The following is a 27,447-nucleotide window of genomic DNA, read 5'->3' as shown; positions in this document are numbered from 1 at the left end:
AAGGATTTTGACACAGTATCTAGCTTAGCACAAAGCATTGTTTGGCAAGCACATCCTTATTTGTCACCCCACTCTCTGTGTCTTTTCACCTCCCTGAGCTGGGAATGGGCTACTCTCTCTAGGTGGACCCCAAATGGTGATGCAAGCCCTTCATTAGGTCTCGTGTTAACGGGCCTGGGCGGGTCCGGGACTATGGAGCTGAAGCACCGACCCCCCACCCCTCTCCCCGGCCCAGCTCGGCGCTGACGCCTCCCCCATCTTCCCTCGCAGACGGAGATGCGGCTTCAGGACCAGCAGCTGGCCCGGCAGCTCATGCGCCTGCGCAGTGACATCCACAAGCTGAAGATCGAGCAGACCTGCGACCTCCACCGGCGGATGCTCAACGACGCCACCTACGAGCTGGAGGAGCGGGACGAGCTGTCCGACCTCTTCTGCGACGCCCCGCTCGCCTCCTCCTTCAGCCTCTCCGCGCCACTCAAGCTCATTGGGGTCACCAAGATGAACATCAACTCCCGCAGGTTTTCTCTGTGCTGAGAAGCCCTAGACGGGGCAGTGGAGCCGGAACGAGGGTTTGGGGGGTGTACGGGGGCGGGGGAGGGCGTGGGAAGGAAGCTGAGGCCCAGCTACCCGAGTGGGTCTCCCCGGAGGCAGGGCGTCCCCAGGACTTGTGACACGTGCTCTCAGGGCCCAGCTGTGGAGCTCCGTGTCCCCATGCCTGGCCCTGGTTTAATACCCAAAGAGTCCTGCAGAAGGGCTGCTGCATCCGTTGTTCAGTGAGACCTGGGTCCCCAGGGCACACGTCTCATCCTCCCGTTAGTGACCCACATTCCTGTTTCCGGAATCACTGGTGCTATGACCTGGGAACCCAAAGGGGGACCAAAGCTGTGATTCTTGCACAAGGCTTCCCCAGGGGCACCGACCCCCAGGGGGAGGTGATTAGATGTCAGCCACGCCCATGTCACTGTTGCTGTCCTCTAAGTACTGGCTCAAATTCACCCTAAGTGGGTGACTCAGCAGCCTCGACAGGGACCCACCAGCAAAGGAAGACCAAAAGGAATAACACGTGGAGCTTGGGGAAGCAGGCCCCAGAGCCGCAGCCAGTGCCCGGGATGAGGTCTTCGACCTCGGCCCTACAAGCGCGGGGTACACTGTTGCCTGTGTGTGGTCCCACCAGCGTAGCTGGGGGGCAGCAGGCACAACCGCCCTCTGCCGCCCGCTCTGGCCACATACACCAGTCCCAACCTCCAAAGAGCCCCTTTGCTGCCACGCCACAATCCTGGGGAGTGCCTGGGAGTGTATTCCCCCGGGGAGGGGGGGGCGGCCAGCAGAGGCCTCCTGGTGGATTCCGACGGTGTCACCTCCGTCACCTTCGTGCCCTCCCCAGAAGCTCGTCCTGAGCCTCCACTGAGATTCTGTGCCTGACTTAAACAACTAATTTTAATTGAATCAGACTGTTACTAACCTGTGGTTAACTTGTCAATAACTGTTTGATTTTTGTCCGAATGGCGAAGCCAGTGGGTAGGTCAAGTACAGAGGTTCAGGGTTTGATTTTAGAAGATTCTCCCTCAAGACAAGTGGGAGGACCGGCAAGGTAAGGACTGAGACCTCAGCAAGTTAGGAAGTTAACCCAGTAGAAGGCCCCGTGCCGGGGGGCTGGCCTGTGACTGAGCCCTCTGCTTCATAAGGGAGTGAGGCCAGGGGAGGGGAGTGGTCTCCCTCAGGCTCCACGGCTCTTTAGCGGCTGTAGAATATTGATGTGTTAAGAATAATCATTATTAATTACGCTACACAGATCACGTATCCATGAACTTGAACTCCAAAGATGGTACTAATGCTTTGCCAAACCCACGAACTGCCAGCTGCCACTGTCCACTCACGCAGCCCCGTCACGTCCCGAGTTACGATTCCCACTGCCGTCACGGTTCTGTTGTCCACGTGAGGCGTCCTGTTGCTCTGTCTTTCATGCTTTGTCTTCCTGTAGAATTTCACTGGGGCCCAGGCACACACACGCACACGCACCGTGACCCACACTGGGGAACGGCTGCTTTTCTCTTGTGGGCCAGGAGTGGGAGTTTGTGGATGATCGGTCCCTAGTTAGACGAGAATTTGGTGTTTCCTTGTGACTTCCAAGAGCCGGAGGGTTTATGCTTCCTTCAAAGACGGTATTACCACGCAGCCAAGATCTGTTTTTGCTTCGACTCTGAGCGGTGGCAGAAGTCTGAGACGCAGAGCATTTGTCCGTGAAGAAGCCCTCAGTGGAAGGCTAGGCCCCCTCGGGCCGGCCCCGCCTCAGGCAGGAAGGAGGGAGGTTTTCTCTAGCTAGTGCAGCCTCTCCTCAGGGGCTCTGCATGAGCACTGCCAGGTCCTCCAGAGGCGTGCCTGCCAGGCGTCCTCCAGAAGAGCCCTTGAGGTCTTGGGGTGGCAGGCCAGCCTGCACGCACGCTCACTCTTCGGAGACGCGCACATACACACACTTGAACCCACACGGGCAAGCCCATTCCACAACTGAAAAAAAAGGCCAAACTGATTACTTTTCTTTCTAGGAACCAGTCATTACAGTAACTAAAAAAAGCTGGGTCCAGCCACCGCTGAGTGATTTCCCTGAGTTTCGTCAACCCAGTTGAGTTGGAGTCAACTGGGCAATTTAGTTGCTCAGTTGACCTAATGATTCTTTGAGATCAAGAACACTTGATGGTTTTGCAATAGGCGCACTTTTTGGAATAGGTTAGATGTCTCAGCTATTGTGCTTAGTTCACGCCAAGGGAATTTTATTTTGGGATAAGGGGGGAGGAGGAGTCGGGAAGAGACGTGCAGGGAAAAGACAGGTGTGTTTTCTTACTCACTCTCCAGTGTCTGTTAGCATCCTTATTTCCACGGTGAGCACAGACAACTAACCAAGTCAGTTCAGCTTTGTGAAGTCCCTGCCTCCTGTGGGTCAAGAGATGCCTGAGTCAGTCGCAGCCTAACCTGCGTGCCCAGCTCCCTAGGGCAGCCTTCCGGCTTTACCATGCGTATATACGATACTGTTGCAGTTTTACTCATTATCTACCCGTCTCCTTGCCATCCCTCAAGGACCCCTGGGTGTAAAACTCGAAGTCTCCATGACACTGCCTAGCAGGGTGATGTCTGATGCCTTCGTGGGCTCAGCAGTGATCACAGGCCTGGGGAGCCCGGGCAAGCTTGAGATGACCTGACCCAGCCTCAGGCCTCCTCCCTGTAGCAATACCAAGTGCTATTACGTAATCGATGGACAATTTATAATTTTATTTTTTATGATTGTTTGTTTCTATATTGCTGTTAGAAAAAGTGAAATTAAAATATTTCAAAAGAATATATTTATAAAGAGGAGAAATGTGCTTCCTTTTACCTTGTTCCTGTTACAGCACACACAGGGCCAAGCACTAAATTGAAAGAGAAAGAAGCGGAAGGAGGGAGGGAGGGAGGGAGGCGTGGAGCGAGGAAAAGTCACCTGAATCACTCTCCTTCCTTTATGGCACCTTCCCCCAAGGAGGGCTGCTTGGTGGTGTTGCCATCAGGAGCTTCCCGGCGTGGGCTATGTGAGCTCAAGATGTGAAATTAAGACATGCAGGCATTCATTATTCCTGAATTTGACCAAGGCCAGAGCCAAAGCAAATCCACTCTCTCTTACATTAGCCACTTCCAAAGGTGACTCTGATTGGATTCAGAATATATGGGTCAAACTCAGAGCACTGTTGGATAGCGGACCCACAGGACATGTATTTCAAATCACAATTCTATCATCCAAGTACGGGGCTTAGCGTTACTGTCCTGTGCGGAGAACTCGTGTCAAACTTTTTCAACATCTTAGGTGGCAGTGCTCAAAATGAAGCCTGCGTGAGGATCACCTGGGGCACCTGCTGCAAATGCACATTCCCAGGAAATTCCTGGGCTCCACTCAGAGGTTCTGGTGTGCAGCTCTGGCACGGGGCCTAGGAATCTGTTTTTTACAAACACTCTAGGAGACTGACAGGGGTGGTCTGCAGACACTTGGAGAAACCTTTAAAGGGACAAAGCAGGCAGGGAAGGCATGTCGTGAATGACTCCTGTCTTTCGTTCCCGGGAGAAGTCCATGTCTGCAGGTCAGAGCAGGTGTTAGGAATCCCATTCTGTAGAAAGAACAGCTGGAGAGAAGCGCTCTAGCCATTCCTTGAGATCGTATCACCTGCTTACACCAAGCGGATGAGTGACTGAGATCTGTTTCCTGCAAAGAGCTCCCAGTATGAATTGGCTGCATGGAGCACAGGTCATGAGCTGAGGGACGGATGGGCACCTGGAGATCTGCCATCACCATCGGCCATGTAGTTCAAAGGGCACTCGAGAAGCCACTGGGCCTTTCCACCCCTGCAGATGGGACCGCACACTTTTTCAGTCCAAAGGGAAATGACTCTAATTTGGCCTCCAAACAAGTCAAATACTTTTAAGTGCCACAGAGAAGGTAAAAGGTGACAGCAGTGCCCTCCCTTGTGTGGGAGAGGGCTGCTTTTACCACGTGGTCAGGGAAGGCTTCTCTGAAAAGGTGCTCTTTCAGCTGAAACTGCAGCCATGCAAAGATCAGGAAAAAGAGTGTTCTGGAGAGAAAAACAAGGACCCAGATTCTGAGGCAGGAGGGAGTGTGGTGGGCAGTGCGGCTCGAGTGGGGTCAGCCTCGTAGGTCAGAGTAAGGAGTCTGGGTTTTACTGGGATTGTGCCAGAAGTGTTTTGAGGTCTTTGAACAGGGGAGTGATGTATGATCTGATTTAAGTGTTAGCAAGTTCTATGTAGAAAGTATGGGGGAAGTGGGGCAGACGTGGCATCCACCGGAGGTCAATTACTGTGGACGCGAGTGACTTGGACGCCCATGGCAGCTATGAACAGGGTGACACACGGTCTGATTTGGGATTTACTTTGGGACCTAGTGCGGGATGTATTTTGGATAATTTGGAGGTAAAGCCAACAGGGTCCACTGGTAGCTTGGACGTGGCGTGTGCAGGAAATAGAGACTAAGGATAGCCCTCTGGCCAGCAGCTGGATTGGGGGGCGGGGGGGTTTACTGAGATGAGAAATTTTGAGGGGAGCCTGAGTCGGGGAGACAGGTAGCATTAACAGTTCTGTCTCAGCTGTGTTATATTTAAATGTCTATCAAACATTCAAGCAGGAAGTGAGTAGGTGGTTGGCTATAAGGACCCGGACTTCAGGAAAAGGCCAATGTCAGAGGCATAAATTTAGGAGTGTGGATTTGGGTGTTTGGATGATATTAAAAAGCACCATACCTGGATAAACTCCTCTAGGAAGAAAGCGTAGGCATAGAAGAGGGGGCTAAGTACAGCATCGTGGGGACTCCAGCACCTAGGGGTGTGAGAGAGAAATAAGAACAGTCACAGGAGACTTAGAAAGACCAGCTGGTAAAGTACAAGGAAAACCAGATGAAGGGGGCATCCGGGAGCCTTAAAGAAGAAAATGTTTCAAGGAGAAAGTCGTCAACATCAAATGCTGCTGAGAAATCGAGGAAGAGGTGGACAGAGAGATAAACAGTGTTTTCAAGCAAGATGGAGATCATCTGTCTTTTATTCCAACGGTAATAGCCCTTTCAGTCCCGGGGTAGGGACAGAAGTCCAGTTGTGTGGGTTGAGGAGAAAATGGAAAGTGAAGAAATTGACTCTTTCAAGTCAGTTTGCTATAAAGAGAGCAGAGAAATAGGAGCTGGACAAAGTCATAAAGTCAGGGAAACAATTTTTGGCTTCCTCGAAACAGTGTATGACAAAATAAATACATAATAGAGTGGCACTGTATATTAACAATGTATCAAATCATAATACAAATGTATAATAAAGGTGCCAGCATCTAAGACATGCAAATGGCAATAACCTGTTAGGAAGGGAGAAACTGATGGTGCATGAGAGAGAAGAAAGTAATTGTAGCAGTGAAGTTCTTAAGGAGGAGAGAGGGGGCTGGGAGGGGAGTAAAGACACCCCTTCCACTGTAGGGAGAAGGAAGGCTGAAGATGAGTGGGTTAGGGAATCTCTGGTGGGAAGAGGAGGAGGGTCCCATTGGATCCTTCCTATTTTCTCTGTGAAATAGAGTAACTTGGAGGTGGTGGAATGTTGGAGGTTTGGGAAGAAAGAAGTTTTGAAATAATTATCTCAGCGAATGGGCATGTTCATTTATTAGGAAGGATAGTCAAGTCACCCAGCAGTGCCGGCTGCCCATTTGAGGCTTGTGGGCGTTCAGTGTGATGCAAATCCAGTGAATGTGGTTGCGTGTTTGTTTTCTTTTTCCCTCCAGCAATGGTTGGATGCCGCAGTGCGCACACAGAGCAGGCAGACAGTGGCAAGGGGATGTGTCAGGCAGATACACGGGAGGACAAGGAAGCGAAAGTTAAAAGTGTTTTGCAAAGGAGCAACTGTAGTGTTGAACCAAGGAATCCAAACCCAGTGAGGAGGGAAGAGGGGACATGGGGACACGGGGGCGGGGGTGACAGCAGTGCTAGAGCGGTGGGGTCCATGGTTGGCGGTCTCGGTGCCATCTGGGACTCGCTGAGTGACACGGCTGGTGGAGAAAAGCTGAACAGAAGGTGATGATCAGAGTATGGGGACAGCAGAAGTGACATTTCGGGGATGGTGCAGCTTCTTCCTTCAGAGACCCAGCCTGATGCTACATTAGCTGCCTGGTGGCCCCAGTAAGTGTGTACCTCATGCACTGGTGACATCAGTCAAGACTGAGACCGCCCCGCCCCCTGCAGATCTCACCCGTCTTACTTAGAAAGGGGTTTTTACGCTCTGTCGACAGCATTCTCTTTGGCTTCCTGGCAAGAGCAGAGCATCTCCGCCTTCCGAATGCTCTCTGTCGGAGCCCCGAGTCTGCAGTTGCGATGGCTGGAGGAGGAGGACTGGAGGAGGACAGCAGTGTGGGCCTGCCGGGACACACAGGCCAAGGACAACCGTGGGCCTATCTGATGGGAACCGCTCAGGCACACTGAAGCTTTCAGATAAGGCTAAATACCCTGTGCGCAGGCTCAAAGCAAACAGCGGTGGAGACAGCTAGGCAGTCTCCGGGGGAAACTGACTCAGGAAGAGAGACCGCAAACGTTGGGGGGCTCTGGACAGCAGTCACCGACTCTCAGTGCGAGGAGATAAGTCCGCCGGGGACGCTTCCTGACTGGCAGGGACAGGTGCCGGGAGTGGCTGGAAATTCCCGGGGAGACGATCCGGTAAGGCGTGGTTCAGCTCTGCAGGACTGGAGTCTATTTATTCCCTAAACCATTCTGTCAAACAGGGAATCCCTCAATCCAATCGCTCTTCTTCCTGCCCCCTCCTCCACGTGGGGGCAACTGGAGCCTGAGAAAGGACCACTTGTCGGAGGACATCCAGGGTCCCAAGGGACTCTGCCTCCTTCCAGAAAACTCTCCTCCCCAGGGGGGCCGGCCTGGGCACCACCCACTGCCCCGAGAGCCTCCCCGGGATCGGCCGCCCCTTCGGGGTGGCACAGGGCTGGGGGTCAGCACAAGGGCTCTCTGCGCTGTCCCATTGCACCAGTCGGGGTGGGCGGGAAGTGGAATTGTTCCAGCATCCCAAGCAGGGGAGGACCTGACCCAGGGCATCCAGGCTTACGAACCACTGGAAGAGTCAGGCAACGTGATTCTCGGAGCTGTGCTGGATTCCAGCAAGCTCGGCAGGCGTCGTTTTGGGCTTCTGGCAGTTACCTGAGCAGGTATTCCCAAGAGGTCTTCTGTCGCCTGTCTGCCTTCCGCCACCACTGGGTTTTTACTCACACAAACACCCCCGCCCGGAACACTTCTGACACCAGATGTGTGAGTTTCCCACCCCAAAAATCCTCCAGTTCTCTGCAGACACTAGCTGGGTGTTCTACAATTTAACTCAGTTTGACACGATCCACACACAAAATGTCGTCTCCTGTATCCCCCATCCCTGCCCACAGTGGCCTCTGAGCTCGGCTCCCTGTACCTCTCTCTAGGAAAGACAAGACTGAATGAGCCATCATAAAGATGCAGCACGGTGCCCAGGAGGTAAAAAGCGATGCTGTGAAAGCAAGGTTCTGTTAAAAGTTTCCAGCCACTTCTATTTCTAGCAGAGGAGACAGTGAGTCTCCCCGAGAAAAACCGCAGGAGCGGTTCCTTTCAGGGAAGTGGGTGAGAGGGGGTCAGCCTCCATGCCCCTGGGGGAGGGGAGCCAGAGGGGCGGGCAAGCTGCATCCCTGCCAGAAGGCTTCCGAAGAAAACGACCATGACTCCTTTACAGATTCAAAAGCACCTCTAAGGCCCAATGCCTTGCTCCTTCAGGGGATCACAGACGTGCAGGTGAGACGCGCATCCCAGGGGCTGGGACACAGGGAGGAGGTGATAGCACCCACTTTAAGGGACAAAGCAGAGCTTAAGGAGCAGCCTCTGGGAGTGATGAGTCTCAGGGAAGAAGGGAGAGGAGAGTGACTTACCCTGCTGAAATGGGGCTGGAATTAAATCACATAAAATAACAAAGGAACATGGCTTTTTATGGACCCCAAGCTGCAGGTGGGACACACCGTATGCTGTCAGAGTCGGGTGGCTTTATCACTCAGAGTACGATTTTTTTTTCCTGTTGCAAACAAAGCAGCAGGTCCAGGAGCTGGAGTGGCTGACCAAGGTCACCTTCCGGTTGGTGAAGAGCTGGGACCGCACGGCGGTCTCCTAACTCCTCATCCTGGCTCTTCCCAACGCCCTCTCTTCCCTGGAGCCCTTCCACCTCCGTCCCTTCCAACTACACAGAGAAGGAGGTCTGAGAAAACTAATCTGAGAAGTTCTTCCCCCTGTAGACAAAAGGTTTTTTTCAGACTTTATAATGCAGACCTATTGAGTTAAGGAAATCCTAAAGTGCCCCCTGCTGGAAAAACAGAGGAATCTACTCACACGTGGATTGCCTTCCAGATACTGCAGCAGAGCCAATAACTTACACCTGGATATTTGCTTGTTTTCTTGGCATTTGTGATTGTCATCACTTTCCATGTTTGCTGGAAAATTCAAAGTTCAAATGCTATTTCCACCACTCAGAAACTGAGATCTCCAGCAGGAGTACCCTGTCACAATTTAATTAAATTCTACAAATACTTTTTAATATTTACTATGTGCCAAGCACTGTGCCAATTCTAGAAAAGCAAGGTGACTAGAAGCTGAAGTTCTATACAGCACTTTGGTTTCATTCATGCCATCTCAACTGAAATTCATGTTTTATGTCAGTTGTGGCACGCAATCCTTTATAAAGAAAATAAAATGGCCATTAACTTGAAAATAGTGTGATATTTTAAAATCTATTGTTTAATGTGGTGTTTTCATTCTCATTTTTAAAAGCTACAGCTCCTAATTAATGAAGCCATTTTCCCCATTACAACTGAAAACTGAGAAACCCTTACATCTTTCTATCACCAGCTCGCTCCTATCAAAACACCTGGACTGGTCCAGATTTCCCCCTTGTTGGCCTTGCTGCATTTCAAAGCTCTAGCAGTCTTTCTCCGCTTGCAGCTAAAATCTGGCTTTCTCTTCAAGAGGGAAACACTTTCTCAGATAGTAACTCAAGTAATTCAGTTTGCCTCTTCAACCCCACCCGCTGCTGTTCATCTCTCTCTGTCTTTCCTCCCATGAGTCAGAAACAATATGACTGCATTCACGAAATGTTCTCTGTTCCTTATAGTATAACTTTCCGCATGACTAATTGTCCTCAGTTGGTGTGTCTCAATTCATTTTATTTTTACAGTCTTGCTTGCTTATTTTTTTCTGCCTCTCTGGGTTGCTCCCCTCTCTAAATGGCCACCTTCCTTTCTAACAACCAGTTCATCTTCACCTTAATTATCCCTGGCAGCATACCCAGATATAAATTTATAACCACAGCAGGTGGTTACAAAGTGCAGTCCACGGCCTGACTCACTGGCGCCCTCTGCTGGTGCTCCTTCCAATCGGCTGTGAATAAGGCAAGTCACCTGCAAATCAAGACTTGGCCCTTCCAGGCGTGGCCGACCTCAAAGTGTTCTTGGTGTGAAGACATCACACCTGGATCTCAGTAAAAAAAAAAACAAAAAAAAAAAAACCGCTTATAAAACATTAGAGATAGCAGATGACAAGAGAAGACCTGAGCACACCAAGTCCAAGAGAGGAGCTGGAAGGTACGGGAGGTAAACCAAGTGAGACTGTGCACGTCTTTCCCTTCTCTAGACTTGTCTATTTGAAAAAATCCCTGAATAATTAGAAATTAAGCAACATACTATTAAATAACCCACAAGTCAAAAAAGAAATCATAATGGAAATTAGAAAATATTTTAAGCCAATTGAAATGGATACATAATAGATCAAAATTTATGATATTCTGGCTAATACAATAATTAGAGGGAAATTTGCTTTAAATACTTATATTAGAAGGAAAGAAAAATATAAAATAAATATTCTAATCACTTACCTTAATAACTTAGAAGAAAGAGCAAATTAAGCTGGAAGTAAGCAGAGGGAAGAAAAGAAAAAATACCAGCCCCCAAATCAATTAAATAGAAACAGAAAAACAATGAAGAAAATCAATGATACTGAAAGTAAATTAACTGAAAGGAAATTGAATTCTTAATTAAAAGCCTTCCCATAAAGAAAACTCCAGACCCACCTGGTCTCACCAGTGAATTCTATCAAATATTTAGAGGGAAAAATAATATGAATTCTCTGCAAACTCTCAGAAAATAAAGGAAGACACACCTTCCCATTCATTTCATAAAATCTTCATTACTCTGATACCAAAACCAGACAAAGACATTATTAAAAAGAAAGAAAATATTATCTCTCATTGAAAAAAAAAATACTAGCAAATTCAATTTAGCAATATACAGAAAGCAAGATTTATCCCAGCTATTCGAGGTTGGTTAAGATTCAAAAATCAATTAATGTAGTTCACCATAACAGGATAATTGAAGAAAAAAAAGATCATCTCCACAGACGTAGAAAAAACATTTGAAAAGCTTCTATTCCCATTGATGTTACAAACTATTAGCAAACTAAGAATAGAGCACTTCTTCAAACTGATAAAGAAATATTTGAAAAATCTAGAGCTAACATCATACTTCATGGCAAAAACAGAATGCTTTCATCCCCAGTTTGGGGACAAAGCAAGGATGCTGACTCCCATGGCCTCTTTTCCTCAGTGAACTGGGTATCCTGGCCTATGCAATGAGGCAAAAAACATAAATAAAAGGCAGAAAGATTGGAAGGTAAAAAGTGAAACTGTCTTTACTGCAAACTGCATGATCACATATATGGAAAACCCTAAGGAACCTACAAAAAAAGCTATTAGAACTAATAAGTGAGATAAATAATGTCTCAGGTTACAAAGTCACTATTAAAAAATCAATTGTATTTCCATATACTAGCAATTAGAAGTTGAAATTTTTTAAAATTAGCTTCCAAAAACATGAATAATTAAGTATAAATTTTAAAAATTTGGGGTAAGACCTATTCCCTGAGAAATATAAATATAAAACATTATTGAGAGAAACCAAAGAGACCCCAAATAAATGGAGACATAGATACCATTTTAATGGGTTGGAAGACTCAGTCTCCTTACCCAATCCATAGATATAACACAACTCCAGTCAAATTCCCAACAGGCTTTCCTGTAGAAATCAACAAGTTGATTCTAAAATTTGCATGGAAATACGAAGGACCTGGAAGAGCCAAAATAAACTTGGAAAGAAATACGAAGTTAGAGGACCTCACTTTCTGACTTCAAGACATTACGCAGGGACAGGAATCCAGACAGTAGAGTACTGGCATAAGGATAGACTTAGAGATCAATGGACAGAACAGACGGGACAGAAATAGACCCCCACACATATGGTTAGTTGATTTTCAACAACTTGCCAAGATAATTCAGTGGGGGAAAATACAGCCTTTTCAATAAACTGTTGAACTGGATGCTCATATTATTCATAAAGAGGAAAAGTGAACCCTAGCTTCACTCCACAACATACACAAAAATTAACCTGAAATGAATCACAGACCTAATATAAAAACTAAAATCATAAAACTTCTAAAAGAAAACATAGGTGGAAATCTTTATGACCTTGGGATAAGCAAAGATTTTTTTAGATAAAAAACACAAAAAGCCCAAACCAAAAAAAAATTGATAAATTGGACTTCATCAAAACGTAAAACTTCTGTTCTTTGAGAGATATTGCTAATGGAACGGTAAACCCTGGACCAGGAGAAAATATTCTCAATACATATGACTGATAAAGAACTTTGTAGGACTTCCTCGGTGGTGCAGTGGTTAAGAATCCGCCTGCCAATGCAGGGAACACGGGTTCGAGCCCTGGTCCCGGAAGATCCCACATGCCATGGAGCAACTAAGCCCGTGCGCCACAACTACTGAGCCTGTGCGCTAGAGCCCGTGAGCCACAACTACTGAGCCCACGTGCCACAACTACTGAAGCCCGTGTGCCCAGAGCCCGTGCTCCGCAACAAGAGAAGCGACCACAATGAGAAGCCCCCGCACCGCAACGAAGAGTAGCCCTTGCTCACCGCAACTAGAGAAAGCCCACGCACAGCAACAAAGACCCAAAACAGCCAAAAGTAAAAATTAATTAATTAATTAAAAAAAAAAAAAGAACTTTGTATTCAGAACATAAAAAGGCTTCTTACAACTCAATAATAAAAAGACAACCTACTTTTTTTAATGGGCAAAAAATTTGAACACACCCTTCACAGAAAAAAAAAATACAAAGGGCCAATAAGCACATGAAAAGATGCTCAACATCATCAGTAAGCAGGGAAGTGAAAACTAAAACCACAGAGGTACACCACTTCACACCCATGAGAATGACTAAAATTAAAACGACTAGTAACACCATGTATTGGTGATGTGGAGCAAACTCATGTATTGCTGATGGAATTGTAAATGGTACAGTCACTTTGCAAAACATTTTGGGGATTTCTTATATGGTTGAACATATACTTACCATAGGACCTAGCAATTCTAAGGTATTTATCCAAGAGAAATGGAAACAGATGTACACACACACAGACTCATCTATGAATGTTTACAGCAGCTTTATTCATAATAGTCAAAAACTGGGGAAAAACCTAAAATGTCCTTTAGTAGGTGAATGGATAAAAAAAATTGTGGTATATTTATACAATAGCATAAATATTCCTACTCAGCATAAAAAGGAATGAACTACTGATACGTACAGTAACATAGATGGATCTTGAAAATACTGAGCAAAATAAGTGAAATACAAAAGAATAGGTGTACAATTCCATTTACATAAAGCTAGCCAAAAGTCTTATTTAATTCATGGTGACAGAAAGCAGATCAGTTGTTACCTGGGGCAGGAGTGGGGATTGACTGGGGGTGAGGCCTAGGGAACTTTGGGGGGTAATAAGGAATATTCTGTGTCATGAATGTGGTTGTATGAATATATAAATTTGTCAAAGCTCATCAGAATGGGTTTTGGATGCTAATAAATTATACCTGAGGAAATTACACCTCAATAAAGTTGATTAAAAAAACACCTAAGCAATCTGGGAAAAAATAAGGCTTAGAAAACACTAACATAACAGATGAAAAGGAAAATCACGACTTTATGGAGTCCTAGAGATGGGGACCAGAAGACACAAGAGGTAAAGCAAGTGGGATCCTGTGAAACACCTTTCCCTCCCCTGGCCTCAGTTACACCCATGGTACAGCGGACAGGCTCCTCTGTGCTGTCCCCTGTAAGTTCAGTTGGTTATTTCTCTGAATCAACTGCCGGCCGGGCCTACACACAGTTATAACCATCATTACAGAGAGCCTGTCATATCCGCACTGGATTTTATGGTCTGTGGCCAGACCTCTTCACAATCCTCACAGCCACTCTTGACTTAGATACTATTGTGGTCTCCATTACTACAGAAAAGGAGACTGAGGCTCAGGAAAACCAGGGATTTTTTTAAGATCACACGGAAAATGATAGACCTGTGATTCAAGTCCAAGTGCCGAGGAACTCTTTCCAATTTTCCAAACTCTCTCACCTCCCTATCCTCTTGTCCCCCAGGAAAAGTAACTCAGTTATTATGTAATTAATTGAAAGCACCATGGGCAATAACGTATCAGTAACAACAGTACCAGATCTAGGAAGTAGAACTAGGGTGTAACATTCATTTTCTGGCTCAGACCGGTCCACGTGTGTTTCTCAAAAGACGGAATGACTATAACGGCTGATTGTTGTGTTTAATGATGCTTTGCTTATTAGTATCTCAATTCAACAAATACTCTGTGGGGAAGGCATTGTTAGGAGCGGGGCATTCAGAAAGGATTAAAGCGTAGTCCTGGCCTTCCCAGAACTTAAAAGCCAGTGTTACACCCTGATCAGCTCAGGACTGTTTTCTCCCGTGTGTGATCCTAACACCAACTGTTACCTCCTACCGAAATCCCATCAGCTCCCACGTGACTCACAGAATGGGCGCCAGATGGGGGCACCATGTCCGGATTGTCTGTTTTCCAAGAAGTATTAACGGCATTTTCCAAAGTCAAATGGAGGGATCTGACAAGGGCACTGGGGCCCACAGTAGGAAAGAGCAATTTAAATCAGACCTAGCTTGCGGGATCTATAACACAGCACTGTTCTGAATAGGGCCGTAAGCCTCCAGCCTGACAGCCCCAAGCTACTTGAGAACTGGTAAAGTTACCTTAGAGTTTTCAGATGCTTTTTAACATAACTGTCAAATATGATAAGTCAAGCAAACATAGGTTGTTTTTGTTTTTTTTTGTCTTTCCTTGCATATTTTAAAACAGCTCTTTTACGTATTATAGCAAATACCTCAAATTATAAACATTTCTCTGGGAAAGAGGTGGTATAGGATGGGGCACTTCCGTGATAAGCACCATTCCCTTTATTTATGTCCTGCCTTTTGAGGGCAGTGGAAGGAAAGCAGAGACTGTTATTCCTGTTTTCCATGATGAGAAACTCCACTGTGAAGCACCCCTTGGTTTTGTGCATCTCAATCCTTTTTAAAGTTTTGACATATGCATGCTTCCTTCTCTGATGCCCCATCACACACATTCATTTGAAAAATTAAAGTGAACTACACCTACCTTTTTTCATGTCGTAACATGTAAAATTAACTTTCGCTGCACTTTCTGTATGTGGAACACATAAGGAGCAGAAAGGGTGACACAAACCTGATTTTTGGCTTCCTCAGGCACCTGTTGGCCCCCTATGGGACGCATCCTTGTTCATGGCACACAGAATAACCCTAGCCTGCGTCTCACGGTCAAGTGCAGCAAACATCAACCCGTAAAATACTTTCTCCAGTTGTGTCAACCTGGTCAGGATTGGTGTGTCCCATGGTGGTAGGGATTTGTATAAGTTTTATTTTATTTTGGCCACACTGCGCAGGATGTGGGATCTTAGTTCCCCAACCAGGGATCAAACCACTTCTTACTACCCATGAAGTGGAAGCATGGAGTCTTAACCTTCCCTGGACCACCAGGGAAGTCCCTGTATAACTTTTAAACACAAAATTGTTCAATTTTTAAAAACTTTTTTTGAAGTGGAGTTGATTTACAATGTTGTGCTAATTTCTGCTGCACAGCAAAGTGACTCAGTTATACACATATATATTCTTTTCCATATTCTTTAAAAAAAAATCCCTCTGTATGTGAATGTTGTCGTCAATGATGTAAGATCCATGAAAGGCAGGGTCTTTATCTTTTTAGCTCCCTGCTTTATTCCTAGCGGTTAAGACAGTGCCTGGCACACAGGTGTCCTATAAATATTTGTTGCATGAATGACGAGTAAGCGTTCCCTATCCACACGTGACTGTCCAATGAGCCCCTGTATCAGTTCTTTCACGTGTCCCTGCTCATGTTTATGGGCTGAAGCCCCCTCCCAACTTATCAACTGAAACTCAGCTGCAGCCTCTCCTCCATGAAATGAGCTCCACGTGCAGCTGTGATCCGAAAATAGTGAACAGCAGGAAGGATCATGTAAATCAAATCAGCAAAAATATAGTCTATTTCATATTGAAATACACTAAATTACAGAGCTACTACCATGACTTATCAAGGGATATAAATGATTGAGAAAATAAATCAATAAACCATTCTAGCAGTTTCCAAATCACGTATTGATCTTTTAAAGTTTTTGCCATGGTTTTTTATTTTTTTGGCTGACTAGCTATCACCTGCTAGATGAAACCATAATTGCCTGAACCATAATTTGACTTACAGAATCACATCAGGCTCTCAACAACATTCCACATTCGGTTGATATTTGGTAGGTGACTTTTGTCTTAAGTAAATGTCTCTTAGCATCAATGCTTTAGTTTTTGGTGCTGAATCTTCTACTGAACTAAGGAATTTCACTAAAGAATTTCTTAGCCCTTATAGTCCTGTTTGATATTTCTATTTATTTAATATTTCTGTTACCAACTAAGTCATACAAATGTTCATTGAAATGTCCTATTAAAGAATTGGTTTAATTTTATCAACTTATGTTCACCTGCAACCCACGAAGCTTTGTGAACATCAATCAGCCATATGGAAGGAACTTAAAATCTGTTATGGTTTTTACTTTTCTCATCAAACATGCATCTATATATAATTTATTTAAAAATTAATAATTTGTCTCTTGTACTTGATATTTTATTTTAAATTCTTTATTTTTTCTCATATATTTATATATGATATATATCTTCATTATTTCCTCATTCTCAATATCTTCTGCTTCTTTCTTGTTTTCTGTATTTAGATTTATAAGTGTAATGACTATCATTCATCAAAATAATCTATCAGCTTTAATAACTGAAATATTTCTTTCTTGTAAAACAAAACAAAGTTTTGAGGTCTGTTAGAATATTACTTACTTAAACCAAGTCTCTAATTTAAAAAATTTTTTCTGGGACTTCCCTGGTGGTCCAGTGGTTAAGACTCCACGCTCCCAATGCAAGGGGCCCAGGTTCGATCCCTTGTCAGGGAACTAGATCCCGCATGCCACAACTAAAGACCCCCGCATGCCACAGCTAAAGATCTCGCATGCCTGAGCTAAAAGATCCCACATGCTGCAACTACAGATTCCTTATGCTGCAACTAAAAAAGATCCTGCCTGCCGCAACGAAGATGCCGCAGCAGCAACTAAGACCCAGTTCAGCCAAATAAATAAATAAATATTAAAAAAATTAAAAGACTCCACCCATCCAATGCAGGGGGCACGGTTCGATCCCTGGTCGGGGAAGTAAGATCCCGCATGCCACGCAGTGCAGCCAAAAAAAAATATATTTTTTTCCAAACATTCATCTACTCCCATTTCAGTTTCCTGCTCTATAGGCATTGGGTAATTTTCACATTTAGATCTAAAGTCCTCAACTATTTAAGCCCCAAACTCCTTTCCCTCTGTAGATAGTCTAATCACCAAGCAATACTCAGAATCACAGAGCCAGGCCATCTGTACCCATGGCCCTTGCTACGGGCACTGTGATAATGGACCAGTGCTAGGTGCCCAGCACCTGGATGTGCCAGCCCTGGGCCTGGTTGCCCTCGGATCCGTTCCTCATCCTTTCCCTGCTCTGCTGTATGTTGAAGGGGCAGCCTGCCGCCTGCAAGCCCCCTTCTCAGTGAGGTCTCCAATGGGAGGCACCGGTGGGGACGGAAAGGCAGGAGGAGAAGAGAAGCCGGGGTATTCCTCTCATCCCTCTCATCCCTCTCTCCCTCCGCCAGCATCTCCCACAGCATCTCCACTTGTCTGCAGTTCCAGCACTGCCGTACAGGCCCTCTGTGGGGGTCTGTCTCCCAGGGGTCTCCCAGGGGACCCCAGCCCCTGGCTCTGGTACTCACCATCGCCTCCTTCTCTCTCTCAGCCCAGGAATGGAGGGCCTTCTCACCGCTCCTGGACTTGCATTGTCCCTGGTTGATTCCTGAGCCTCTCCATCCCCTGGGGAACCAATTTCCTGCATTAAATCTCCTTTGCTACCTAGATATGTTTTCCTGGTTAACCTTTGGCTGATGTGTTGCAGTTTCAACGTCTGGTAATAACGTCCCATGGGGAGGCTCTGCCCCTTCCCTTAGTGGCCTTGCGTTCTCCTTTCAACACCTCCCACGGCTCGGGTCTGCCTGCTGCCAGCTCTTCCCCGCTCTGCTTTCAGCAACATCTTGTTTGTGGCTTGAAATCGCGTATGGAGGGAGCATTTAGTCATGGAAATCTGCAAACACCACAAGTCCTGCTCACCCTGCCCATCCCCACTCCACCAAGGGCCAGCTGTTGAACATTCACCAGCACGCCACTGGTGGAGATCTGGGTGAGATCTGCAGTGGACACTTGTCCATTAACTGCTGGCAGAGCAGGGGGCTTCTCTGCAGAGGTGGGTTTCCGGCTCACCCCACCTCGCCTAAGAGGAGAACTGGCCCCTGCGTGAAGACAGCTGTACGTCCCCAGAGAGCCTGGCTAACTGCTGTCTCTGGAGCAGGGCTGGCACTAGGGTGATGGGGGGAGGAACTCACCTCGGGTACAAAATTTTAGGGGGCATCGGGGAAACTCAGTAATCAAGACAACTAGTATTTTCAATGCAATATTATTAAAGATCAAAATTAATGCCCCCCACCAAGCTCCATGATGAACAAAATATCAAAATTTTAAGGAAAGACAGGGTTGGACAAGGCTGAGATCACGGAGAGATGAGGAAGGTAAGTCATGCAAGATTCATCTTGGTTAGATTTTGATAGTTTGTTCATATGGATTTCTTTTGCATTAATTTTGATTTTTTAAAAGGTTCATGACTTCGCGTTTGGCAATGATTTCTTGGCTATGACACCAAAAACACAGACAACAAAAGAAAAATAGATAAATTAGAGGTCATCAAAACTGAAAATTTTGTGTGTCCAAGGACACTATCAACAGATTAAAAAGGCAAGCAGAATGGGAGAAAATATTTGCAAATTACATATTTGATAAGGGATTAATATCCAGAATATTTAAAGAGCTCCTAAAACTCAACAACAAAAAACCCAACAACCCAATTTAAAAGTGAGCAAGTGAGCAAATGAGCAAATGAGTAACTATACTCCAATAAAAATTAATCAAAAATAATAAAAAATAAAAATGAGCAAAGGACTTGAATGGATTTTTCTGCAAGAAGATATACAAATGGCCAATAAGCACACACAAAGATGCTCAACATCACTAATCATTAGAAAAATGTAAATGAAAACTGCAGTGAGCTACCACCTCACACCCATGAGGATGACTATTATTAAAAAAAAAAAAAAGAGAGAAATAACAAGTGTTGGAGAGGATGTGGAGAAATTGGGACTCATGCATTGCTAGTGAGAACGTAACATAGTGCAGCTTCTGTAGAAAACAGTATGGCGGTTCCTCAAAAATTTTAAAATAGAACTACCATATGATCCAGCAACTGCTCTTCTGCGTATATAACGAAAAGAATTTAAAGCAGGGACTCAAAAAGATATTTGTATACTCAGCATTATTTACAAGAGCTACAATGAGAAGTAACCCAGGTGTCCATTGATAGATGAACAGATAAACAAAATGTGGTTTATCCATACAATGAATATTATTCAGCCTTAAAAAAGGAAAGAAATTTTAGCACAGGCTACAACATGGATGAACCTTGAAGAAAGTATACTAGGTGAAATAAGCCAGACACAAAAGTACAAATACTGTGTGATTCCACTTTTATGAGGTACCTAGAAGAGTCAAATTCATAGATACAGAAAGTAGAATGGGGGTTGCCAGGGGCTGGGAGGAGGGAAGAATAGGGGATTATAGTTTATAGTTTATAGGAGAGAGTTTCAGTTTTGCAAGATGAAAAAACCTAGAAATGGATGGTGGTGACAGTTGCACAACAATGTGAATGTACCTAGTGCCAATGAACTGTACGCTTAAAAATGGTTAAGATGGCAAATTTCATGTTATGTGTATTCTACCAAAATTTTTTTTTAATTAGGGGAAAAAAGCAAGGTGCAAACCAGTATGCAATCAGTTACTTTTATGGTAAAAAGGGGGGGAGGGGTTAGACTCTAGTACTTTATTTGCTTGGATATGCATTTTTAAAGCTCTGGAAAGATGCATAAGAAACTAAAAATAAACTTTACCTTGGAAGGGTAGGGTGGGAACTGGGCAGATAGAGGGCAAGGGTCGGTGTGACATTTGTCATGTATCTTTTCTAAGAATTTCTAATTTTATACAAACAGGTCTCAGAAATTCCCAGCTGCTTATGGGAAAGCAGACATCAGATTCGAGTGTTGCCTAATGGCCACACGGCCGCCTCTGAATGATAACTCTTTCTGGCGGGGTTTACCTTGACCTGCCATTGATCGGTGCCTTGTTATCGGTCTTATCTCACCTGAAACCCAGCATGGACCCTCAGACCAACCAGCAGAGCATTTTCCTCTGGAAACAGTCCAGCTCCCTTGAGAGCAGTGGACCCTGAGGGCACTGGGACCCTTCCCTCTGGGGGCAGGTCCATCTTTCTGCTGGGCTTTCTGTCACGTCCATGGATATTCTTTCGTTGGTGATCCTGCACTGGCCAGATCTGCTTGCCAAGCTCTCTGTCTAGCAGGAAGACTCAAGGGCGCCCCCTGCTAGCTTTACTGAAGGGTGACCACTCTGGGCACAGTCGGGGGACCTGAGGACAGACACCTGTGGGGTGGGCTCCCGCTTCGCCCTTCACCCTTCACCTCTCCTCTATCCTCCCCTGCTCAGGGAGCCCTGGCCCCGAATCTATTCCCCTCGCCGCTGACCACCTCCCCTGGGCCTGCCCCTCCAGTCCTGCCCTCCCCCCACCCCATGCAGGAGCCCTGCCCCTTAGCCCCATCCTGCAGTCAGACACACATAGGTTTGAATTCTGGCTCTGCTGCTTACGAGCTGTGTGACCCTGGGGAAGGTAGTTAACCTACCTGAGCCTCGGTATCCTCCTGGGTAAAATAGGGACACGAAGAAAGACATAGGGACACGTGCGGTCTCCTGCTGGGAGGCCGTGGTCCACACCGGCTTCTGGTGCCGGCGTGGTTCTGCCTCTTGAGCTGGTTGGTGGCCACACAGGACTTTGCTTTATAATTATTTATTAAACTGTACATTTTTATTTTATGCACTTTCCTATATATATGTTCTATCATACAGTTTCCAAAAAAAAAAAAAAGCTTTTTAAAAAAGTAAACCTATAGAATAAAATATCAGGGGCTAAATAAAGGCTAGTTTAGTTACCCCCCCAGTCCCCATTGCCAATACCATTTCAGTTCTCTCCTTTCTCAAAAATCCTTTTGATTCTCAATTATCACAAACCCCTTTCCCTTCCCAGCCAAGCTCCTAAAATGACTGCTCTGAACCTGTCCCTCCACTTCTCTCTCCCCGTGTCCTTCCCATGAGCCACCGTGGGTGTCGGGCTGTGCCCTGACAGATCTGATCGCCCACCACGCTTCTGAAGGGCTGGACCATTGCTAGCTGCCAGGGCCATGGGCGGGGTCTCCTTCCCCACTGCAGGGAACCTCACCTCCCAACACGAGTCAGCCTCGTCCTGGCGCACAAGGGCACGCCCCAGGTACAATCCCAGGTGTGAGGTTCTGCAAATGGTCCAAAGCAGTGTCACCTGCCCTTGCACCGGAATTATCTGGGAGTAATTCACCCACTTGAGGAAAGACACCCCTTCCTCAGCCCCACCCCTGAAGAATCTGCCAGGAAGAAAGCTCCAGAAAGAGAATTCTTATCCACCGAGCATCTACTACACGCCAGGCACTTCTCATACACCAGCCTATGTAATTCGTCTCCCAGTCCTATGAAGCTAGTGCTGTGATGGTCTTCGTTTTGCAGGTGAGGAAACTGAGGCGCAGAGGAAGTGAGTAACTTGCAGTGGGTCACGTGGGTGGGACGGTGGAGACAGGATTTGAAACCACAACTGTGGGGCTCCCTTGGCCATGCCCTTCCTGAGACCACTCTTTTCCATACATTGTTAACTTAGTTTCTGGTAGTTTCTCCAAAACGTTCATGTGCACGCAAATTACCTGGGCTCTTGTTAATTCTGACTCGTAGGTCTGGGGTGGGGCCTGAGACTCTGCATTTCTAACAAGCTCCCAGGGATGGTGTTGCGGTCCATGGACCTCACTTTGAGTAGCAAGACAGGAGAAGTGAGCATAAATGTGACCCAGGGAGTCACTGGGGTCTCCCTACTTTAAGAGTGAGTCAGCTAAGGTGGATGGAGTGAATGTTTGGGTCTCCCCAAAATTCGTATGTTGAATCCTAACCTGAGATGTGATGGGATGAGGAGGTGGGGCCTCTGGGAGGTGATTAGGTTAAGAGGATGGAGCCCTCATGAGGGGGATTAGTGCCCTTATAAAAGAGACCCCAGAGGGATCCCTTGTCTCCACCCTGTGAGGACACAGCGAGAAGATGGCCGTCTCTGAACCAGGAAGCAGGGCCTCACCAGACACCAAATCTGCCAGCACCTTGATCTCGAACTTCCAGCCTCTAGAACTGTGAGAAATAAACACCTATCGTTTAAGACACCCAGCCTATCACATTCTGTTATAGCAGCTTCAACGGACTAACACAGGACAGGGAAACGGATGATCCGCCCTCAGTAGTAGGTCCTCAGCCTGGAGGTCCCCTCACCATACTGCCCAATCAGACACAAAGCCCAGACTCTGCCTCCTTATCACAAGGACTTGGGACCTTATCATTATATTTGTGATGGTGACCTGTGATCAGTGATCTTTGATGATATTACTACTATGACTCATTGAAGGCTCAGGTGATGGTTAGCATTTTTTAGCAATAAACTTTCTTTTAATCAAGGTATGTAAATTGATTTTTAGATATGATGCTATTGCACACTTAATGGACTACAATATAGTATAAACATAACTTTTATATGTACTGGGAAACCAAAAAATTCGTGTGACTAGCTTTACTGCGATAATCGCTCTATTGTGGTGGTCTGGACCAGAAGCCACAACATCTCTGAGGTCACCTGTATCAGTGTCTCCCCACCTTTTCACCTGTGGCATACAGAGAAGGTGATAGAACTCGTGCCCCGTGCTGGAGCACAGGAGACGGTGCTGCCACTGGGGCAAAGCCCTCGCCCGAGGGTCCCCACGGGCCAAGGGCATCAGGGTCTCTGCATACTTGTGTTGTATCCACAGCACCCAGAGAGAAGCCCTGGGGGGAGATTCTTAGACTCCCCTTCTGGACGCTCATTTCCCACACATTCTATTGATGCTCTGCTCATGTGTTCTGTTCACAGTCACATCTGCAGATTAGTTCAGGGTTCAGGTTGTTCTCTGACCAGAGGTGGGTACCCGGTGACCCCTGCTCCCTGGGACTTGGCCTGTTCGATCTGATCCCAAGTTGCTGGGTCGCATCCATGGCACCTGCCCCCATCCCGTCAAAACTGGTGCTACCCTTTCTGACCTAGTTATTTGGTCTCATTTCCCAACAACAACCAGCGTGGCCTCCTTCCCTCCCTCTTGTGAAATTAGTTGCACAAAGAATGAGAAGTTGGGCCCTTTCATGTCTCTAAGTTCCTTAGGTATGATTTCTGCCACAAATCACTCCTGCAAACTGGCCCAGCCAGCCTGACGAGCTTTCCAGAATGCACAGTCCACACTTCTCGGCAGATGCCTTTCGAGTCTTAACCACGTGCAGAACTTGCTTCTTTCTTCCGGGGCTGCACGGCAGGAACGCTGGTGTGGCATCCTTGCAAATCTCCATAGTATGACACGGAGCTGGCACAGAGCTGGAGGCCTCGGCCGCTTTGACGGCGCATAGAATTCCCGAGCCTGCACACGCTCAGCTGAGCGCTCTGCTCCACCTGTGCAGCCTGTCCCGTCACAAGCCAGGGACATTTGCCAAGCGCAGGTTCAGAGCTTCCTGCCCAGGGATATGATGCTGTACCCCTGCACATGGCTCTGGTTTCTGGAAGCACAGGCCCTGCCAGGGTTCCCGCCAGTGAGAATGAAACGTCCACAGGGCCGAGATTTGAAGAACGGTGGATCTTACTTGACAACAGACCCCAGAGGACCCTAGACAGGGAAGAGTTGCTGCCCTTGGATCCACTGACCCAAATAAGTACTGCGGGGCCTCGGGAGGAGGGAGGATGAGGAGAGACGTCAAAGGGGCCTGTTGAGATGAGGCCGAACGCACCTGGCACCTCAGCGACAAGGTGGCATCCACCCCCCTTTCCAGGAGCACCACCGACTTCACAGGCCCCGGCAGTGTTGACCCTGGCAGGACGGGCGGATGCTATCAGCTCACAAGGTCTGAGCCAAAGGGGCCTGTCAAGATGAGGGCCAAACACACCTGCTGCCTCAGCGACAATGTGGCATCCAACCCCCTCTCCAGGAGCACTGCCAGCTTCACGTGCCCCGGCAGTGTTGACCCTGGCAGGACGGGCAGATGCTATCAGCTCGCAAGGTCTGAGCTTCAAGGCAAGGGCAGAGCGGCTGATAAGCAAAGTAGGGCCTGAGAACTGCGCCAGGCACAGGCACACGACCTACCGTGCTATTTTCTGGCCGACCACACCTGGGGCTTTGGAGGATTGCCCAGCTCAGGCCTGGTACCGCCGGCGGGGCTGGAGGGTGGGGCAAAGACGGCCAGCCCAGCCCCCAAATGTGCCCCCAAACGTGAACTGTCTGCATTTTCCTCCAAACGTACACGTGAGGATCCCCTCACACCATGGTTCTTTACTCTTTGGGGTAGGGGGGGACCCTTTGAGAATCTGATAAAAGCCAGCACCTTTTGCCCTGAAAAATGTAGCATCTAATGTAAGGCTGAGAGATTGGTTTTCCATCCCTCTGAAACCTGGTTGATAGATAGATGGGAGGATGGGAAAGCTACTTGGAGTGTGGGGAGAGAAGCTGCCTCTGAGGCCCCAGAGGAAGGGAGGGGAACAGGGAGAAGTGTTAGCTAAGGTTAAACCCTGAGGTGAAAGAAAAGACGGGCAGCACCGTCTCTCAGAGATGGCTGATGGAGTAAAGGATGCCAGATCCCAAATGGGTGGAGTCAGATTAGCAGAGCATCTTCAGTGGTCCCGACCTGATCACCTGGCCAGGGAGAAATCCAGCAGGAGCCCAAGAACGTAATTCATGGGAGGCTTTGGGAGTAAACTGCAAGTCTCTCCTCACCCTCATGATATAACACATCATGATGAATTCAGGGCGCTGGACAACCGTCAGACTTGGTCACTGTGGGAGACTCCCAGTCCCTGCCCCCCGGTGGTCACTTTTCTGGGGAACCCCTCCCCTTGGGTGTAAGCAAGACCTTGCCTCTAACCAATAGAATATGGTGAAGACGATGGAATGTCCCTTCCTTGGTTGGGTTATGTTATGTAAGACTCTGTCCTGCTAGCAGATTCACTCTAGAAACTCTCCTTGCTGGCCGGATGAATTAAGTGACCATGATGGGAAAGCCCACGTGGCAAGAAACTTCCAGAAGCTTCTAGGAGCTAGGACTGACTTCTAGGAGCTGAGGGCAACTGCCAGCCAACAGCCACAAAACACCAGGACCCTCAGTGATATAAGCACCAGGAAACGAATCCTGCCAGCCACCTGAGTGAGCTTAGAAGCAGTTCTTCCCCATGAAAGCGTCCAGATGAGAACCCAGCCCTGGACCACACCTTGATTCAGCCACATCCTAAACAGAATCCTGCTTAGGATCGCCTAGGATCATACCTGATCCACAGAAACTATGAGATGCTTAATGTGTGTTGTTTTAAGCCACGCTGTTTGCTACGCAGCAATAGATAACACAGCCATGGAGCGAGAAAGTAGCTCAACGGCTTTCTCAACCTGTGCTGTGGTCAGGAGGGTCCGTATTGGTAGACAAAAGCACAGAGGTTCCAGGACAGGGATAAGTGGTTTCTCCATTTCATCTCAGGAATCACTGTGTTTGTTTTAAGTTTAGCTTTTATAAAGTCCTGCACATTATGCTGGAAGAGGTATTCCTTTTATTCTGTGAATTCATTCTATAGCTAAACCTTATCCCTGGAAACTGTTACTGTGAGCCATCACCTAGACTTCAGAAGACTCATATTTGCTTAATTATTTTTTTAATTGGAGTATAGTTGCTTTACAATGTTGTGTTAGTTTCAGCTGTACAGCAGAGTGAATCAGCTCTATGTATACATATACCCCCTCTTTTTTGGATTTCCTTCTCATTTAGGTCACCACAGAGCACCGAGTAGAGCTCCCTGTGCTATAAAACAGGTTCTCATTAGTTACCTATTTTATACATAGTAGTGTATATATGTCAATCCCAATCTCCCAATTCATCCCACACACACCCCCTCCCCGCTTCCCCGTTGGTATCTGTACATCGTTCTCTATGTCTGTGTCTCTATTTCTGTTTTGCAAATAAGATCATCTATACTATTTGTCTAGATTCCACATATATGAGTTAATGTACAATATTTGTTTTTCTCTTTCTGACTTACTTCACTCTGTATGGCAGTCTCTAAGTCCATCCACGTGTCTGCAAATGACACAATTTCGTTCCTTTTTATTGCTGAGTAATATTCCATTGTATATATATGCCACATCTTCTTTATCCATTCCTCTATTGATGGACATTTAGGTGGCGTCCACATCCTGGCTATTGTAAATAGTGCTGCAATGAACATTGGGGTGCATGTATCTTTTTGAATTATGGTTTTCTCTGGGTATATGCCCAGGAGTGAGATTGCCGGGTCATATGGTAATTCTATTTTTAGTTTTTTAAGGAACCTCCATACTGTTTTCCATAGCGGCTGTATCAATTTACATTCCCACCAACAGTGCGAGAGGCTTCCCTTTTCTCCACACCCTCTCCAGCATTTATTGTTTGTAGATTTTTTGATGATGGCCATTCTGTGTGAGGTGATACCTCATTGTAGTTTTGATTTGCATTTCTCTTACAATTAGTGATGTTGAACATCTTTTCATTTGTTTGTTGGCCATCTGTATATCTTCTTTGGAGAAGTGCCTATTTAGGTCTTCTGCCCATTTTTGAATTGGTTTGTTTTTTTGATATTGAGCTGCATGAGCTGTTCGTATATTTTGGAGATTAATCCTTTGTCAGTTGCTTCATTTGCAAAGATTTTCGCCCATTCTTTTTGGGTTGTCTTTTTGTCTTGTATATGGTTTCCTTTGCTGTGCAAAAGCTATTAAGTTTCATTAGGTCCCACATGTTTATTTTTGTTTTCATTTCCATTACTCTAGGAGGTGGGTCAAAAAGGATCTTGCCACAATATGTCAGAGTGTTCTACCTATGTTTTCCTCCAAGAGTTTTATAGTGTCTGGCCTTACATTTAGGTCTTTAATCCATTTTGAGTTTCTTTTTGTGTATGGTGTTAAGGAGTGTTCTAATTTCATTCCTTTACATGTAGCTGTCCAGTTTTCCCAGCACCACTTATTGAAGAGACTGTCTTTTCTCCACTGTATAGTCTTGCCTCCTTTGTCATAGATTAGA

The 27,447-nt window shown here is 46.5% G+C and overlaps 2 protein-coding genes across 3 annotated transcripts in view; one reads left to right on the top strand and one right to left on the bottom strand.

Annotated features, from left to right (window-relative positions):
- The window catches only part of FAM167A (family with sequence similarity 167 member A), a 42,036-nt gene extending 31,966 nt beyond the window's left edge, over positions 1-10,070 (top strand). Inside the window, exons 4-5 of one of the 2 annotated variants that reach the window (XR_014265680.1) lie at positions 271-8,314; positions 8,607-10,070. Coding sequence is in view for 1 of the 2 variants with exons in the window: in XM_082469291.1 (XP_082325417.1) it covers positions 271-534 (264 nt within the window). In the remaining variant the exon portion in view is untranslated. Of the gene's footprint in view, positions 1-270 lie in introns of both variants that reach the window. The other variant, XM_082469291.1, reaches the window with a different exon arrangement.
- GATA4 (GATA binding protein 4) overlaps positions 1-27,447 on the bottom strand; it is a 343,627-nt gene that overhangs the window by 303,420 nt on the left and 12,760 nt on the right. The window lies entirely within an intron of this gene.

The sequence above is a fragment of the Balaenoptera physalus genome (genome assembly GCF_965194825.1).
Source record: "Balaenoptera physalus genome assembly, chromosome: 7".
Taxonomy (NCBI): domain Eukaryota; kingdom Metazoa; phylum Chordata; class Mammalia; order Artiodactyla; family Balaenopteridae; genus Balaenoptera; species Balaenoptera physalus.
This window is presented reverse-complemented; position numbering and strand designations above follow the sequence as displayed.